Genomic DNA, 19,610 nt, shown 5'->3' with positions numbered 1-19,610 from the left:
ATCTACAGAAAAGAAAGAATGAAGACAGAAGTAGAATTAGTAAGATTTAAGACTGAGGTTTGTTGCATCTGTTCCAGATCTTGATAAATTCGTAGCATTCTCATCTGTGACTGGCAGGAACAAACTCCTTCAATACATTCTTTATTCCACTGAAATGTGGTTGTTACCTCTCCACTACACTGAACAAGGTGAATCACGGGTACAATGCCTCTTGCTTTGGCAAGTATGGAGGTTGTGATTAGACTGCCAAGAGAGAAAGATATTGCAGATGTCAACCAGTCATTCAGCAGTGCACACCCGAGCCCAGCTGGGCTGACCTGTACATGCACATTTGGGAATGTGCATAAGGATAATCTCCTCCCTTTGTTGCACTTAGAAAAAGGCATTTTTTTCTTTTCAGCTGCATTTCATTTTGCTGTATAAAGAAGCAGACAGATCTGGCCTTTCTTTTTTAATAATGTCTTAGGACCAGGGTACAAAAAAGGTTAATGCATTAATTTTTAAGACAAGTGATAAATGTACTGCAATAAGCACATCCTACATACACAGAATATATTTCTCTATATAATATGAACACAAGAGATATAAAATAAGTTATACTTATCTTGGTTTTTCATCACAGTAGGAGCTCAGCTTATATAAAGTGACAACAGGATTGGAACAACACACTGCTCCAAAGCAACAACAAAAACCAGAAGAGTGTGCGCGCACGTGCGTGTTCAGGCAATGAAACAGGAAATTCAGGGATTTCTGCTAAAATCGGATCTTGAGAACAAAAATTTCGTAGAGCATGAAAGAAGTGAGGATGGTCTCTTGGCTCAGGGTGGAAGTTCTGGAGGGGATCAAGTGTTACTGTGTGGTGGGGAGGGTGTGTGAAGGCTGACATCTTGGCTAGGTTTGTGGAGGCACAGAGCAAAGCAGGCTCTGCCCAGTGCCCCTCTGTGTTGTGCCCTTGTGATGGATCCACCTGACCGTGTGGGGTTTGTATCTGTACAGTGAGAATGGGGCCTCGCAGCTTTCACTGTGCACGATGAGCAAACACGTCACTTCACAGGAATCACAGACACCACCACTGTTCACAGAGCAAACACTACCCACTGGCTGTGAAATGTTGGGTGAGCCTGGAAGCGCTGCTCCTCCCTTCCCACCCACCCCATGTCCACCTGTAGGGCCCCTCCCTCTGCGTCCCTTGGAGTGTGCTCCTCTTGGCCATGCCTGCAGAGTGAATCTCCCCTGGGGACGGAATGGGAGGTAGCGATCATTGGGAACTCTGTGTGCCTGTCCCAGTGAGCAATGAGAACTCCAGCTGCCCAGTTCAGAGCTCTTTCAGATTTTATTCACATATTTTTCTTTAAGGACAGGGGAACGTTTGTAAAATTTGCATCTTAATGGTGAATCGAGGTTCCTAAAGTTCTTAACTCTGGGGTTTAATATCTAGTATTTTAGTGTGGGCTTATGTTAATTAGGAAATGCTCCTTATTTTGGCCAATAGCTTGAAGACCTTGTGGTTTTTCTTAGTCTCCTGAATTTTGCAAGACCCATTAAAAGGCAGAAGGTGCAGCCAAAGCTCAGGAGTGATACTGGCAGTTAGCAGATTTCTATTAGTGCCTATTCCACTCTCCAAAAATGCAGCCCACTTCAGGTTTTCTTCTACTCGTGCTTAACAGAGTCTCCTAGTTTGCAACATCCTTTCTTTACCTTCATATTTACAGACTACACATTAGAAAGCAGGGACAGTACACTGGAAGAGTTAATTGCATATTATCATGAAGGATTGGACTTTTTTGTTCTGCTTTAGATTTTGTTCTTCATACAGCAAAGTAGGTATAAATCCAAATGTGATCTCACATCTAAAGGTATAATTTAAGTAAACATGTTTTTCTAGATCTTTTATTTCCCCCTTCCCTTTCCCTCTCCCCTGTAAGCTTCCTTTCACTCTGTTATTTTCCTTTTGGATGGAGGGAGGAGATGGGAAGGGAGCTCATTTGGCAGCTCATGACCCTCCAACTTGACTTTTATGAGATGATTCGCCAAGGCAAACTCCTCATCATCCAGCATGCCATCTTTGTCGATGTCAGCCAGTTTCCAGATCTTGCCCAGCACGGTGTTGGGCAGCTTAGACCTTACCATCTCCTTCTTGGCATTGGCACCAGTTATTTTACCATCGACAGGCGAGAGTGTGTAGAAGATCTCGTCGTACATGGGCTTGTCCCTGGCCACCACCCACTCGGCGTCATCGATCCCTTCTCCGGCCCCTTCCCCGTAGCCGTGGCCGAAGGGGCCGTGCAAGGTGCCCTCGAAGGCTCCTCCCTTCACCATCTGGGTTGGCCGCTGGGACTCTTCCTGGCGGACAAGCACCATGAGCTGGGCGATGTCGTTGGCCAGCATGTCTTCCACGGTCTCCAGCAGCTTGCTCTTCAGAGGCTGGAACTTGCTAAAATCCTGGGCTTGCAACTGGTCCTAAAAATAGAACATAGCAAGAGGTGAGCAACATGGCTGTGTATGGTGGAGTAATGGTGTGCAGTGGATGCCTGCCTGCTGCTTGGCTCACAAAACCCTGCTATTGCAGAGGAGTGGGGAGCTTGGCATTCCTTCCTCTGACAGCCCGGCTTTCAGCATGGGGTGGGGTCTCCTTGGCTGGCCTTGCTCTTACTTTAATCCTCTCGTAAGTCCTACAGAAAATGACCAAATAGTTCAAGGCAAACTGGTTGCACTCTGGGAGGGAGATGTCACCTGGCAAAAGACCATTGTACCCATTACCATGCAGTGCATCTTTCAGATGCCATCAAGATGGTAGCACATCTGTAAGAGGCGGTGAGCATGTCTTTACAGCATAGCTCAGATTCTGCAATTTCACAGCTAAGCAATAGGGCTTTGAGTAGGGCCTGCAGAGAACTCTCTTCTAGCTGCAGAAAGACCTACAGCTTTATCTTGTACCCTTTACTCATTAAATCCACACTATTCACTCCAACTGGATTGATAGTTTTTTTTAAAATGCAATTTAACAAGCAGTGAAGGAGATCTATTGGACACACCCCATAGATCTCATTCCCAACAACTTAGGAAGAATGTATTTTCAAAAATAGGCAAATGCTGTTTTCCATAGGTAACTAATAGCAACCTCAACAGCTAGAACTCAGAACAGGTTTTTGCTTGGACTGAAGCCATGCAGCAATGCAGCAGTGTCCAGCATTGCCTCAATGTACAATACAAGGCTCTGATCCAAGGTCCTTTGAAGTTTTTGACTTGCATGAACACTGGGCTAGTCTCAGGTCTGCAGAACAGAAAACCTGCTTCTCTGCTTAAAAAGGGGCTTTAAGTTTTCACACCTTCCTTTCTTTCTAGAAACAAAAAGACAAATACAGCTCTTGAAGAATGTGGCATATGTAGTCTTTTCAGGACACAGGTTTCCTTTTATTATAAATTAACAGTATGCTTAGGCCTAAAAAATCTGCAACTGAAACCTGGAATTAAAAATAAAGAAAAGCAGAACAAATCATTTGCTGTAAAATGATCTTCAGGCAAAGATATGAGAAATGAATGTGAAGCTGTAATGCTTCACATGAGCTCTGCGTGTAAGAAGTGCTCATGCCCAAATATAGCCTGCACATATTTTAAGGCACATTTCAACACTACACCAGGCTATTCCCACAGGTGGCAACAATCAATGTCTGGCATGGCTCTGCTGTATTCCCTGCAGTTACTATAATGCTCTTTCCTTGGATGTTTGCCAGGATGCCACTGCTTACCTGCATTTTTCTCAGATTAGGGAAGTCTCCTGGCGAGATCTGATGTTCCCGTTCAATCCGGGCATAAATATCTCCCAAGTTGTTAACAAGCTCTTTCTTTTTATTGTCTTTCCCAAACATTGAGGGCATTTCCTTCTTTAGGGAACTGATGATATAGGCATGAACCTGAAGGGAATTAATTTGGAAAGAAGATAAATGTTAAATAGCACATCAGAAAATTCTTCTCAGCAGAGTATCTGTGCCTAGGACTCAACTGCATCTTGTCCCACCCTGAAGAGCAAGCTCAGCTCCTCAGCTTGCTTGGACCTATGGATTGTTATTCCAGTGCTAAATGCTCAGCCGTGTGCTCTGGCTGTGCTGACACAAGGTGTAATCCTGAGCGTACAGTGACATTCATATACACTTTCTGGACAGAGTGGTGAGGTTTTATTCTTCCACTGGGCGTGGCCTCCAAAAGAACAGTCCTTTTCCAGTCCAAACATACCAGTCCAATATTTTAGTATAAACACCAGTCCTTAACTTATGCAACATTCTGGCTTTATTTTAATGGTGAATCAAGCATTTCTTCTTGAAATGAAGGCCCTTGAACTGAAAGATTTGAGAGATCTTTTGATCTCTTTTCTCAACTCACGTGGGGTTTGTTCCTGTATTTTCAGGGGCTTCTTTCAGTTTATTTCAAATACTCAGGAATACTACAGGTTTATTTATTGTTTGTGTGACTCTCCATGACCATCCATCTAAGCCAGGTACCTCTCTTGGCTAAGAAATTTTAAAACAAAAGACCTAGAACTTATCAATTCCCTTTGTGTATAATTCTGACATACTGAATTGGTCCTCATTCTCAAGTTGCTACCACAGAGAATCTGCTTTCCAGATCCCTTCAAGTGCTACCTGCTTTGATCTGTAGTTACCTTCCTCACTCCTGGCCTGCCAAGATTGACACACCAAACAAAGGAGTTGTTTTCTTCTCATATTAACACAGGGCTCGTATGCTGGACATGCATTAAATGGGATGGAAAAAGTGTAGGATCCACCAGTTCTGCAAGCTGAACACTTCTCCATAGGCTGCATGCTGCAGACAGCCCAAACCAAATGCTTGGGGCTTCTATGCCAATACCTACCTTGGCCAGCCGTGCTCGCTTGATGAGATCATTCAGCTTCCTCAGGGCAGCGTTGCGGGGCAGGCTCTGGATGTCCCTGAACAGGTCCTGCTCCTCTGCCTCAAACAGCTTGCGGTTGTCGGGGATGAGCAGTGGATGGGACCAGAAGGAGCCGATGTAGACTCTGATGACCTCGGGAGTGTTGACGATCTTTCCCAGGGACCACATGAGGGCACCGTACACCCGCATCAGCTGCTGAGTCTCTATCTGGTCAGCCTTGTTGAGAACAACTCTCATCTTGTCCTCGTGGTTCTTCAGGGCCTTGATGACCTCAGAGAACTCATCAGAGATGTCCAGCTTGTGAGCATCAAAGAGCAGAATGATGCGGTCAACTCGTTCTGCAAACCACTCCAGTACAGCAGCGAAGTCATATCCTGCAAGGGGGGGAGGAAGAGCAGAGATGCAGCAAACATGGGAGTAGAGAGCCTATTTGCTGTATTCAAACTATATCTGTACCTAACTGAGGGTAAGCTTGCAAGGAAGTGGCTTTCCCAGTAGAGCAGGTAGCTTGATAAGGATATGAGGCACTGTTCTCCACATGGAAATGTCACAGCATATTTAAGGTTAAGGACAGCTCTCGTCCTCTCCACATTAAGAGATCACCCAAAGGAGTTTGAACTTGAGCTCCAGATCTTCATTAAAATGCACATTAAGGAGCAACTGCTGTATTCAACACCTACTGCACAAGTCTTGTATGCAGCAACAAAAGAGGTCTAGTTTGTGAATGACTGGCCATCAGCATACCCTACAAAAACTGTAGAAAGCTGGATAATTGCAATACTTGCACCCCGACTGGTTTGAGATGCATATCTCCACTGCTTAATAAATCTCAGGCCTTGTCTAGTTGTGCAAGACTAACTTTGTCCCATTTAATTCAAAACTCAGCATGCAAATAATCTTGCTTACCAGAGTAATCACCCTGTCATACCTGCTGCATGTGCACAAAGCCAAATGATTTGTGTTCACTTAGCCAAGAGCCTGACGCTTAGCAGACAGCATTGCTGTGAATACCAGAGGCAGACACAGACCAGGAACAGTGGGCTCAAATTTCACGTGCCACAGGACTAAAGATAATAGATTCAGTGTCAGACTGGGTCCACCTCTAAGCAGTACAGGGCATAATAAATAGAGTGTGGAGAAGTCCCTAAAACAATAGTAATGATAGCAACAAAATTATCTTTTTTCCTAGCTCAGTGGTGGTTTTTTAATCCTTCTTTAAAGTATTGGAGAGAGACTGGTTGGTTCTCTCCCCCTGCTCTGTCAGTCTCTCCTATGCTGTGCAACATTTGGGGTTATCTGAGTCACTGGAGTGCTGCACTTTGTTAAGGGAAATCAGGACAGAGCAAATGCTATTTGCATTCAAATCCTTTAATATACTAATTTAATCCTGGCTTTAATGAATAAATACATGATAATTAGTTTGGTGCATTTTCCTCCTGCTCCCCTTTCCTTTTCCTCCTTTTTTTCCTTCTGTCCCCTGTAAAACCTAGAGGCAACCAGTGCAGCCCAATCATTAGACTGGAACTACAGAAGGGAGGATAGCAGAGCTCTGATCTTGCTTTTTCACTCTGGCCATTTCTTCCATATGACTAAGCAAACTGGAGTGAAATCCCAGCTCTCATGTCAGGAGTAAAGCCTGTGTGAACTTTCTCTTCAGCTGGATAAATTGGTATTAACTTTTTGCCACTGAGAACTTTTATACAACTTTGAAGTATTATTACTGGGCAGTGTTCTGCTTTAGTCAATTAGAGTTTGCTCCTTACAGGAAGAGGGAGTGGCAGAGTGTGGATGTGTGAGGTGTGTGTTCTTAGATGTAGACACTGCCCAGCTCTCTTCCATGGAATCTACAGAAATCTCAAATGAAAGACGTTTGTCCCACCAGTGTCCTTCTGCTTACTAGAACACGAGCGTCTCCTCTAACAAGAGCAAGCAATGCTGGGCCCTGGCTCTTTGCTCAGCTATGTTTGATGCTGAGAACTTCAGAGAATTCAGAATCAGTATTAGCTTTGAAAAGACCTGCTGAACATTCAATACATTATACTGATAGCTGTGTATCTTGCTCAGTCTGTGCGTCTGACCTCAAACACAGTCATGAGTCAGTTTTAACTGCCTTTTTTAATCTTAGGTGCTAACCTCAGCTTTTTAACCTCAGGTGCTCTGGCTGCTGGGAGCTCTACTCCACTGCTCTAATTGCAAATCTGCTGCAAAGATCAGCTGACTCCTTCCTAACCTGTGCTGGGGGCAGAGGCAGCAGGACAAAGTCAGTGCTGAATACCTCGCTTCACTTGGCCTGGGTTCAGGCTGTCAGCTGTCCCTATGCAAGCAGATCAGCCAATGTGCAAACAGGGACCTCCCATGCCCCCTCAAACTTTGCTAAACAAAAGATACATTGACTTTATGTTCACTTCTGCCAGGGCTGGAAGTCATCTGGCATGGCAGCACAGTTTATTCTTCATACACAGAGCTACACAGCTTGCTTTTTCATCATGGAAGCAGTGAGTCAGGGTGACTTTATTTGGAGATGTTTGTGCATTTAACCTTGTCAAATCTCATGGACTGGGATGTTTTCTTGTCAAGCTGGCACATGTTTGAATTGTACCATAGCTACTTTGTCCAGTCTTATTCCTGGGAGAATGAAGTGGAAACCAGCCATGCTCTCTAGCCTACCTTGTAATGCTGTAGTGATGTCCTGTCACAGATCAGGTGGATGGTTTCCCTCAGACAGCAGAGGAACAGTCACTGTTATGCTCTCTGTTGTGTTAATAGGGGCTGGGTTGAGTTGGAGAAAGTGCCTGCACCCGACACTCAGCCCACTTTGCAGGGATTTAGTAAAAGTGGCAACTGATTATTGTAAAAAAGAGAGGTATAGAAAAAAGTGTAATTGCAGTTTTGGTATTAACTGAGGACTTGGAAGGCTGACCTTAGTCTGGGTCTCAAGGTTTGTCCAAAAGTATCTTTAGGTCCTTAGCTCTCATGGCTTTTATCCTGTATCCAGAGTACCAGTTAAAAGGTATCTATTTCCTGAGCCTCTCTTTCCTATTAACAAAAACAAATGTTGTGCTACCCAGCAAGAAGAGGAAATTAATATCTGCTCAGGTTTTTTGTGTATTCCCAGCCGCTACAGTAATATACAATGAGTCTTGAATATCCCTGTGGACTTCATTAAATGTCTAGATTGATTAGCAGACTTTCTTGCCTGGCTTCTTTGCTTGTCCAGAGATAGTCTCCTGACAGCTGTCCTGCATATCTCCATTAAAGAGAGAACAGCTCTGGAGAGTAACACTTGCTGTTGGCTGCTCTGAAACACCACCATATCCCAAGCTTGGACAACAGCCCAACCCACCACCCTTCCCTTGTATGTCCCACTTGCTCTGCCTCTGGGGAGCCTCTCCTATTGGTGCCCAGCTAAACAAGAAACAAGTCCGGTGTGTGATTACAGCTGCATTCCTCTGTATGGAGGTACTTGGAAGGAAAAACAAGGTGTAAGTGTATGTATTCCATACATGGAACACTATAGAGGGAAAGAGGGAAAAGTTATCCTGAGTGCTGTAAAGTTCCTTAACACACAGCATGACGTGGCACAGAGCTCTGTTTACAACCATCCACTTGGAGTCACTGACTGTGGTGGTGTTTAGGAACACAGTGCCTAGAAAATTGCTACAGATGTGATTCATGGGATTGACTTTTCAGACTTGCTTTTAGTGTATAATAGAGTAGATTGTTGCTAAAGTATTTGGATAGCAGGATGGCAGTGTAAATAGCTAAGAGCAAGCTATTAATAAAGGTATTTAAAAATAAGGTCTTAGGTTAATATTTTAATGTTTAGTTTGGAGCTTTCATTTTTGAAGGGTTTGAAGGACACAGAGAACTCGGCACATTTTGCCTGGCTCCAACCAGAACTGGAAGTGTTCAATACCTGAAAACATGAGGCTTATTCTGTAACTAAATTAAAGCATTATAGCCTTGCTTTGGTTTCCTCCCTCCTGGCCCATTTTTCATCTCACAGATACACTGGGCCTGCCTCTTTCTTCCAGCAGTTTATTACTGTGTGAGCTTAGACCAAGAACTTATCTTCAGCTGCAGTCAAATTAGGAGTTTTCCTGGTGTCCCTTGCTCATACCACTGCAAATGTGTTGTCTCCCTACGCCTCTCTATGTTGTAGGGTGTTGCTAAGGCCTCTCACAAAAGCAGGCAGTCGCTCTCTCTGCTTTGGCAGTGTTTCAGAGATGGGTGAAGCTGTCCACGAAACAAAGCACGGTTTTATTGTGAACTTACAGAGTGGTAGGGAAGCCATCTGCTTGCCAAAGCTGCATTAATGCAAAACCATTATTACAGGGATGTTCAGACAGGACTGCAAAAGGAGGAATTTGCTGTTCAGTAATGCCTGTCTGTTGTACTTGCAACCCTGTTGAAAAATATGCTGCATATTTAAACATTCTCTAACATCACTGATGCGGCTTCTTTCCCAACCTCCAGATACGGCGAATGTGAAGAGAAAATGAATCCAAATCATACAGTACTAGGAGGACAAGATGAACACGATAACAATTTTATTCCATCAGATGTTTTTTTCATGGGACAGGTCTCCTTCTGACAGCATGAAAAGGACTCAACAGACTTAGCACAAAGCTGACAAGTCAGCAGGACTGTCAGAGGGGTCAGCCTGCAGAGAAAATGATGTTCTTGCAGACACCCAGCCACCTAGACTCTGTAAGGCAGGCTGGCCTAATGAATTCTTGTCTGTGTGCCATTGGAATACCTGGCACTGTGCATTTCACCAAGATCTGGCAGGATTATGCAATTACATTCTGTCAAGTCAGATCAGGCATGATACAGTCTTTATGCTGACTGTGGGAAGATGGATGATACCTGACCCAGCACAAAATCTGCCTGGCTGTAAGATTTTAAAGCCCATTTAAACCAGCAAGGAGTGGGCATACACTGGGTCAGCATTTCTCACCATGTAGCTACTCTGGTTGTTGGCTTAGGTTTGTTTTGTTTGTGCTGGTTTTTTTTTAGTGCTAGCAAGCATACTACTGATTTCCTGTCTTGTGGAAACATAGCCAGAGGTCCTGTGGAAGTGGAGTTCAGGTCGGGTTGAATGGGAACAGTGAGATCAAGAAGTGCTAAAAACCCCAAAGCTGCTGCTTTGCACCAGGTATCACAGCTTGCTGTTATTACTGCTGTAAATCATGCTGCTGCTTTTAGAATTCACCTCTTTCCTGCTGAATTTTAGCCACTGGGAGCTTCCTTCTCACCTTTCTAAAGCTGGTGATATGTTTCATCACAGAGATGAAAGATTTACCAGACTGTGCCACTCTAAGAGGCAGAGTTTTATGGCACTGTCCCTGTATGAGTGGGAGACTGGCTCTGATTGTCTGAGGACAACATCCCAAGGTGGGACAGCTGACACTCTGAACACTGCCTAGAGAGGGAACAGCTCTGGGGAGATGAAATGAAATGAATGCTGATTCCAGGGAGCTTATGACTTAAATTTTTAAAATTGATTAAGAGGGTTTTGAGGCTTAGTCTAACTGGTCACAGCAATGTCCTGCCTGAAAGCCCTTCAGAGTCCAGGGAAGAAGACTTATGTCATTGCAAAACAAGCAGGCAGCCGACACTGGAGGGGGAGAACGTGCCAGGAAGGGCAGGTGTTACCCAAATGTGACAGATGGCTGTGAGCAAAGGAGAAGGAAGGTCAGAAGAAGAAAATGAGGGGAGGAAGAGGGAAGTGACACATCCCTGTGAGGACACACAAAGTGAGTGGGGAGCTGGGTTGGGTGGCTGTTATGAGACCCAAAGAGCAATGGTGGCCGAGAGAGAGAAGGGTGCTGGGTAAGAGTATCAGAGATGAAGAAGCTGGGACTGGGTGGAAGAGCAGTGATTTGAACAAGTTTATTTCAAGGTGAGGAGCTGGTGGTACCAGCAAGGAGAGGACAGAAGGGATGACGAAAAGCAAGTGATGGGTACTGGATACACCTCACTGCAGCTCATCCTAAAACACCTTTGCAAAAAGCTGCCATGCTCCTCTCTGGAAGTGGCAGCCTTCCAAGGGAATATAAAGAGATTCCTGTAATGCCTATCTGTGGGTGTGTTGGGAAGTACACAGAAGGCCTTTGGGATGAAAAGATTTCTTTGAATGTCGCATGCCCTAATTTCTAGAGCAGGCCCAGCTTGCCAATCAATTCTGACTGTGCCTGTACTCAAAGAAATAATCTGTCCTGGAGCTGCTGATTCAGAGCACTACATCCTCCTGCCAGTGCTCCACATTTCCTTCTCCTCTGTACCAAAAACTAATGGAAACATTAAATACGTTTTGGAGGCTTTAAGGTTTCCAAAGCAAAGGCAAAAGGACTCAAAGCACAGCAGATCTGTGTTCCGAGCTAGCAACAATGCTAACATTTACATTAACCAGTACCTGGAGTGCCAGACTGCGTGGCCTTTTGCTTTCATGTTGTTTACTGCAAGGGCTTCAGGGTGGGAAAGAGACTGGGAGCCTGATGGGGCTCTCGCTTTACGTCACTGGAAAGTGAACAAAATCTCAGTAGGCACATTCAGATCAGGTGGAGCAAAACTGAGGAGAGAGCTGTCCAGAGCTAAGTTTCCCTACAACAGCCTGTTAATCTCCTGTGTACACACAGCCAGAATCTGTCCCCTCTACAACTTTATATATTTGCCACTTGTGCAGATGGACCTGAGAGTTACCTGGTACTTGGGCCTACTCTCAAAACAGTTTCTAGACAGATTTTGAGATCACAGGAAGTTTTCCAGAGAAATTAGTGCATAGCAGCGTTGATATGTAGCTAGGATTGCAAGGAAGTTTTTTTTACTATAGCATCCAAATACAAACTCTGTTCCACTGCATTCATACTTTAAATTTCAGGAGAAATCACGCTTGAAAAGCTGGCCTGAAATGGCCAGTTCCTAGTGACCAGGAAACACATTCCTTCTCCATTGTTACTCAGGATGCTGAAAGAATGCATGATGGGCAAAAATAATGCAAATTGATGAGATGCTGATGGCATGACCATCTTCCCTCAATGCAATAGATACTTAGAATATTTCTGGAGTGCACATTGCACAACAAATGGACAAGCTGCACAGCTGTTCTAAAAATCAGACTTGTTTAGTAACACAAATTAAATGCTTGCTGTATGTTAACAGGAATAGAAAAATACACAGCCCTTTCTATCTGTGCAGCCATTTAATCTTGTTCTTTTGTGTTACTTTTTTTCGCTCTTCCAGTTCTGGAACTGCAAAACATATCAGTATTTTCAATCCTAATCCTGGAGACATCCCCTCTCTCCCCCCACCCCCCATACCAAATAAAATAATGGTGTGGCTTTCTCAAGCCCCAAATATAATCTTGACCTTTTGTTTGCATGCTGCTTTCAGGTCAGAAGAGTTAGGCTCATTTATAGAAATAAAAAAGAGAACTGTGCAGATTTTCTGCTCATTTTTGTGTTGTTTTTAAGAGGAAGTGCAGAACAGTGCCTGTAAGAGCTGAGCATTTCAGTGGAACAGAATGTGTTAAGTGAGACTGTGATAAATCAGGCAAGTTGGCAGAGCAGCTGTAATGGAGGTGAACTGGAAAGTCAAAACTAACCAGTGCACTTTCACCCTCCCAGGCAGAGTGAAATACAGAATATAAGCAAACATCACCAGTGGGGAGTATTATAGCAAATATTTGAAATGCCTCCCTTTTAGAGGCTTTCAGGGTGGATGCCTTTAGTTTGTATCATGCTGTTGCTAGCACATGTAACAAAGCTTCTCAGAAAAAATATTTTTGTTGCCATTATACCCTAAACAGCATTGCATGAAGTGGGAGAACATCAATTCCCTTGGTGTTTGCCCTTCCCTTCCAAGCATGGCTATTTGAGACACAGCCAGGCTGAGAGCTCTGCAGTGACCAAGACTGTTGTTATTAGCTGTTTTTCTTCTTGCTGTCAGACTGGTGAGTGACTAAGTGTCTCTGGTGCTGAAGCTGCTGGTCATTTGGGAATTCTACTTTCCCAGGAGAAGGGTGAGGCTGGTGGGTAGGTTTTTTTCCCTTGGTTATGGGATGCTTAGGCTGTACTGAAGCCAGAATGGAACTGGTGGAAGGCTGGGAAAATGCTGGAATAGTGTGTACTGGGAAGAAAACCAATGGGGAATGACACTGCCAGTCCTTACCTCCTAGCTAGGACCTTATGGTCACTGCTAACACAGAAAAGGGAGAAGGCAGCATATAGAGTGAATATAAAGTAAGTGTTCAGGATATATCCAGGAATTACTACCCCAAAAGAGGGATCAAATACAGCTTGGCCAAGGTGTCACTGAACTTGGCAGACTTGGATGTGCTCAACTCAGGGCAGATGTAGGTCGAGACAGATGGGCAGCAGAGCGTGCAAAGCACAGCCCCAAGGGACGCATGGCCACTGAAGCATAAGAGTTCCTGTTGCCAGGTGGCTCCATTAGCAGGGCAGACTGCACAAGGTGATGAATTATGAGGAAGTCCTCACTCCTGTCCTGGCTCTGCATGACCTGATCTGTGGCCCTCCACTCTGTCCTCATTTATTTCAGTACAGTCATCCCCTCCTCATTTTCCCTCTCAGCAGGCTGGCCTGAGCTCATGATGTGACACCAGAACAGTGCTTTGCAAGTGGATGGCATTTGTAATGTTATCAAATTGTCAAATCAGACAAGACTGTGCTGCTTTGGAACAAATACCTCCCCTATGGGCATCTCTGCAGCCTCATGCTCCTCTAGAAACAATAAATACCAAAAAGGACACAGAGCAAGGGACAAGGCAACGCAATCCTTAGTTCTTTAAATGTGGACATACATTCATGTCCCAGTCTGTAAAAAAGATCAGGAGAGAAATGGCTGCCTTCCAGGCAAGGGTAACACAGAAGCAGTGAAGAACAGGATGCTGTGGGCTAGGACATCCTGGAAACATTTCCCACAAAGCCTGTAAATGACACCTGTGCATCCTAGGGAGTCTGGCTACCACACCTGTGACACCGTGGGTGCCCACCACAAAGCAGTGCATGAGTCAGGAGCTCAGTAGGTCAAACCAGCGCAGGCAGCTCCTTGGCTACGCTTTTTACGAGAGCCTGAGAGCAGCAGCAGCTGCTGTGTCAGTGCTGGTGATGTCACTGCACGTCAAAGGGATGTGCACTTCAGCTATGACAGACTGCAGCACCCTCAATTGCTTGATAGGCCTAAACCTGCAGCTCTGCTACTGGGAAAGTTCATGGGCTCTCTGTGGGGGAAGGGGGCCCTTTATGGTCATGCAGTCCTGGAAGAGAGCCAGTGCAGAGCTTTGCTTCCTCGGATTATACAGCATTCCTTGGAGCAAAGCTTGGTAGCCATTTGCAAAGCCCTGCTGCTGGCTGTGGGAGGCTGAGTGCTGCTAGCACTGACAACAGCACCCTGTGCTTGTGCACACACTGGCTGTGAAGGGACTGTCAGATCTGTCATCTTTAACAGCAACAAGGCAGTGAATTTAATTCAGAGTTGAGTTCAGACAAATGAAAAGCTTCAGAACCCAGACTTGGCCCCTGAATCAATCCCTTAAACCTTGTTCCCTTGCTCCTGCCCTTTGAAACATGGATGCAAGAACAGGAACAGCTACTGCTTTGAAATTCAGGGGTGTAAGGCGGCTCTCATGGATTGCTACGCTTTGACAGCATGGTATTCTGCTAAGCTGACACTATATAGATTAACTAATGCTCCTGACATCTAATGGGGAAAGAGACAGACTTGTGATGTTCCCACTGAGAAGAATTTCCTATTTTTAGAAATGCTGCTGGTTCTCATGGGATGGGCAGGCTGGGAAAGCCTGCCACATCTTTTACATCTTTACTTTCCCCTTCAATTTTATAACAGATTGCTGCTTCACTATCTACTCTCTTTCCTGGCATTGCATCCCAGGTAACCCAGTCTGAGGGTCTTAGAACCTCCTAAGCATAAAAGTAAGCACCTTAATTACCTTTTTTACCTTAGAAAGATAAGATGCTTACCTTTTTAAGGTAAGACAAGCATTCCTGTTGCAAGCAGTTAGGAAAACCTTTGTAAGACTCGCTAAGGTATTGCTTCATTCCCAAGAGAAATCTGAGCGGGCTGGGAAGGTATAGAAGGAGTGGAAGACTTTTGTTGTGTCAGCGCTGTCTTGTTTTCTGCCTAGACCATGTTACTGCTCTATCTGTCTCCAAAACCAACTTGCTAATGAAGTCAGCTGGCTTACAGGCTTGGTGACAAAGATGTCAGCCTCACCGCTTTTTCCTATTCCTCCTCCATGTGAGCTGGGAGGCGAGTACTCCCTTTCAAACACCTCGAGATCAGCTCAAGCCAATGCCTGGAAGCAGCATTCCTAAACACAGCACTCTTTAGACAGGAATTGCTGGAGTTGTCCCAGCCTCAACAAAGCCATATTGACCTAAACCAGATGACAATCTTGTCCTGTATCTATTACAAGGTCATCTGACCTGGCCCACGTCATCACTTTCAGTGTGTCTCAGATGTAAATAGTTACAAAGTGAGATCCCACCTACACTGTACTTTTAACTGCTGTGATTAGATTAGTTGACAGGTCATGACAGCCCCCTTGTCTAGCTGGAGATACAGCAGAGCAAATTCCTGGGATGGCAGGATGATCAGGAGATCAGGCTGTACTCCATCTAGAGTTGCCACCTAGCAAAAGGGTCGAATGACCACACACTGTAGTCACAGGGCCAATGTGCCGATTTTCTGTCCTAAGTGCACTTAATTGCACTGGGGGGCAGAGAAGTTGTCCAGGAAGAATCTGTTCCACATGCTGAGACAGACCTCTAGTTCTACAAACATGTATAGCATGCAAAAATGTACAGAATTGTGACTCTCCTTTAGCCTCCTCAGCTGTTTCCAAATGTTTGCAGAGGCATTATTGACTTGGGTTAAAGTACACCAGAGACTTTCGTAACAGTGCTGTGTTACAAGCATGTTCTGGCATTGCTGGCATTTATTAGAGAAGCTGCAGGAAGTATAGAACTGTTTAGGTTAGAAAAGATCTTTAAGATCATTGAATCCAACTGTAAACTCAGCACTGGTCTCAGCCCATTGATCTGTCCCATTCATTCAGATTCCTCTGCAGAGCCCTTCCACCCTCCAGCAGACCAATGCTCCAGAACAGAATGGTGTAATCTTCAGACTGGCTGAGGGTGCTTTCAATCCTCTTGTCCAGATCCTTGATTTGACTGGCCCCAGTACGGAGCCCTGGGGAACACCACTTGTGACTGGTTTCCAGCTGGATTTAACTCCTTTCACCACCACTCTTGGCTTGGCCATCCTGACAGGTTTTCACCAGGAAGGGTGTGCTCATCCAAGCCATGAGCAGCCAGTTTCTCCAGGAGAATGTGAGGGAAACAGGGTCATAGGCTTCACTAAATTTAGCTAGGTAACATCCTCAGCCTTTCCCCATCCAGTAAATGTCACAGGAGATCAGGCTGGTCAAGTAGGACCTGCCTTTCATAAGCCTCTGTTGCCTGGCCTGATCCATGATGATGATCAGTTCCATGACCTTTGCCAGCACCAAGGTCAGACTGACAGGCTCTAGAATGGGACACCAAGACCCACTGGAAAGCTGACAGAGAAATTTTTGCAGAAGGAGCAGCAAGAAGTGCCAGTTTATTTTGCAGCAGGGTATTTTTAGTTCTGTAAACAGCTGAAAAGTAGGAAAATCTTGCAATACATGTCAGCATTTGAATTAGTGAAGAGATTTGGAAAAGGGGCTTGAAATTACTCACCTATACCACTTTTAAATTTTTTTAACAACAAAAATACTTCCTCCTAAGCAACTTTCCTTCACTGTAATAGTTCCACAGGAGAAGTAGCTGCTTTCAGTTGCATTTTTTGACTGGAAAAAAGTCTTCACCACATAATACAATTTTTTTTAATCTCCATAACACTTTCTGCTGAGGAAAGGAAAGCTTGCACAGCATATTTTTCAACCTTCTCATGAAGGCTGGCACACCTTGGAATTTCTGATCCCCTAGCAACGCAGAGGCCCACACTGAAAAAGGTTAATGTTGAGGGGTTTTTGTGAACTGTAGCTGTGCTTTATTGACACTTCTTTGCTAGCTGAGGTTCCTGTGGTGGAAAATCCCAGCAAAACAAACAAGACCTGGCTCTGTGCAAGGTGGCTGCTCAATTAAAAGGAAAAAAAAGAAGTTTCCAAGAAAAATTTCAATGCAAAAGTGTCATAGGACTTGGAAAATCATGAGTCATCTGAAATCTTATGGGGCAGAACATGGAAATATGGGAAAGGCCTCATCACTTCGGCATAAAGCCTGTGCTGAAATTCAACTGTGTGCACTGTTAATTGGCAGTATGCATGAAAACTGATCTCAAACCTGAATGCTGAGATTACTGCTCTTGGCTCTCTTCCAGTGAAATGGTGCATAGCTCCCAGCTTTATCTAAGGAACCTTCCAGAAATGCAAGCTATGCCACCATCACCTTACAAAGCAGGAAAGTGACCACAGGGGTTAAGTTTAAAGTACAAAGATGTTGTCCACTTCAGATGGTGAGTCTGAGAGTGATCTCAGAAGTTCACTAAGAGACTCTGTGCTACTCATCTGCTCCAATTACAAGGGTCTGAACTGACAGAACAAAGGGAAATGGCTTTAATCTGAAAAAGAGTAGGCTTATATTGCATATTGAGGAGAAATTCTTTACTGTGAGAGTGGTGAGGTACTGGCACAGCTTGCCCCAAGAAGTTGTGGATGCCCCATCCCTGGAAGTGTTCAAGGCTGGGTTGGATAAGGCTTTGAGCAACCTGATCTAATGGAAGATGCCCCTATCTATGGCAGGGGGCTGTAACTAGAGGATATTTAATGTCCCTTCAAACCTCAACTACTCTAGGATTTTATGATTTAGTGTCCACAGGCTTTCCAAATTCCCCACTGCAATAAGGAACTTGAGTGCCAATGGTTCTTAAACCCAATCCAGTCCTGCACTAGATTTAGGAAACCTGGCCAGTGCAAGAAACCAGGCTGATTACAATGGGGGCCTTGGCTATGGATCATCAATAAGCCACTGAAAGCAATTGTTTCTGTAAAGCAGAGAGGTGTTACTTGACTCTGATAGAAATCTCTTCCATGGGGAAATACTGGACTGCGACACAGGTCCTGCTGACCTTGTCAGCAACCTTCCCTGAAAACATTTAAATTCTCTGCAGATTAACCATGTCCCTCTGGTCTCCATTTGCAAAGTCATGCTGTAGCTCTGAGAGGCTCCTACCACTGCTTTTATCCACAACTTGTCTAGTTTGAAATGAAAATCATATAGAGTTCCTTTGGTGTACATTACTGTCATTTAGAAGAGAACTGAACTTGGGACTTACCTCTGCTAATTCTCTGCTTTTCTCCAGAAAGGATTCCTGGCGTATCAATGACACTGATGCTTTCTAATACGGGATTAGGTAGCTGGGCACAGACAAACCTATGTCAAAAATAAGTGTTAAAAAAAATTTAGAAAAGGTAAAACATACTTATGAAGTGCTGAACATCACAGGCAGCATGGGACAAACCAGACTCTAATCTCTCAAGTCTTTGGTTGGAGCTTGTTACTTAAAGAAATGAGAAAGAAACTAGAACTAAGCACTTTTCTCTATTTTGCTGCCTCTGGAACATGGGTCTCAGTCATGACCTATGACAGGTTTTTTTATATGGGCCCCCAAATTGTGAATTATGAAAACATTTGGGTTTTTCATTTATGTGCTGTTTAGATTTTAACAAGAAGTGGTATTTGTTTTTCTTTGGTTAAACATTCCTCTGTAGAGTCCTGAACTCAAGTGAACTGAAATAACTTGCTTTAAAAGAAATTCAGCAATGCTGTAGGACTTTTGCTCTCCTTCAAATCTGGTCTTAAACAGACAAAAAGTGTGCTATTACTGCACCACAGAAGTAGTAAAGCATAGGCAGCATGAGATCCCAAGAGGTTGCTCAGTCTATCCTTCTGCCTCAAGGTAGGATCAGTCAGGTTATTTGCTTAAAGTGTTCTTCAAATCCATAACAATGCAGACTCACCAACATTTCCTGTGAGTATACTCCATTACTTAATAACCTTTACAGTAAATCCTCTTTTTTAATGTCTAATCTAAATTTCATATGCTATAATGCCCCTAGTCACAAACACAGTAGATGTGGAAAATTATTTATTTTTCCCCTGTTGTCACAATGTACACTATGGTCATCCTGCTCCCCTCAGTGTTCCCTCTACAGAAAACAGTTGTGTGGTTTTTTATTTTTCCTTTCAGTTCTCTCTAGCTGCCTTTCCAGCTCATTTCTAAATCCCTGAAGACCCTTGCAGCCTTCCTTTGGGTCCTCTTAAACTGTTCCACATATTTCTTTGGGCATGATGCCACAAGCTGATGTACTCCAGCCATGGCCCTGCTAGTGGTGAGCAGAGTGGATGGATTGCTTCTTATCTCTTAGAGTTGACAGTCCTGTTTATACATCTCAGTGACATGTTTGCTTTTTTAGCAGCAGTATGACACTGTTAACTCACATTCACTTTGTAATTCACTGCTCCCCCCTCTGCAGCTCCATTTTTGTGTAATTGCTCTTTAGCTAGCTGTTCCCCATTCTGTATCTATGTAAATCACTGCCTAAGAAGAATCACTTGTGCTTTGTGGGATGCAGCTCATCTATTTCAGTTGCTAGTAACAGCAAAGGACAGTA

The 19,610-nt window shown here is 44.3% G+C and overlaps 1 protein-coding gene across 1 annotated transcript in view; it reads right to left on the bottom strand.

Annotated features, from left to right (window-relative positions):
• Positions 1–438: 438 nt before the first annotated feature.
• The window catches only part of EHD3 (EH domain containing 3), a 29,920-nt gene continuing 10,748 nt past the window's right edge, over positions 439–19,610 (bottom strand). Inside the window, exons 3-6 of the mRNA XM_033055783.1 lie at positions 18,272–18,369; positions 4,871–5,283; positions 3,750–3,914; positions 439–2,460 (exon numbers count right to left, since the gene is read on the bottom strand). Of these exons, the coding sequence (XP_032911674.1) occupies positions 1,933–2,460; positions 3,750–3,914; positions 4,871–5,283; positions 18,272–18,369 (1,204 nt within the window). The 3' untranslated portion in view covers positions 439–1,932. The remainder of the gene's footprint in view (positions 2,461–3,749; positions 3,915–4,870; positions 5,284–18,271; positions 18,370–19,610) is intronic.

The sequence above is a fragment of the Catharus ustulatus genome, chromosome 3, assembly GCF_009819885.2.
Source record: "Catharus ustulatus isolate bCatUst1 chromosome 3, bCatUst1.pri.v2, whole genome shotgun sequence".
In the NCBI taxonomy this organism is placed as follows: Eukaryota; Metazoa; Chordata; class Aves; order Passeriformes; family Turdidae; genus Catharus; species Catharus ustulatus.
Note: the sequence above shows the minus strand (reverse complement) of the source record. Positions and strands in the feature narration are given on the sequence as shown.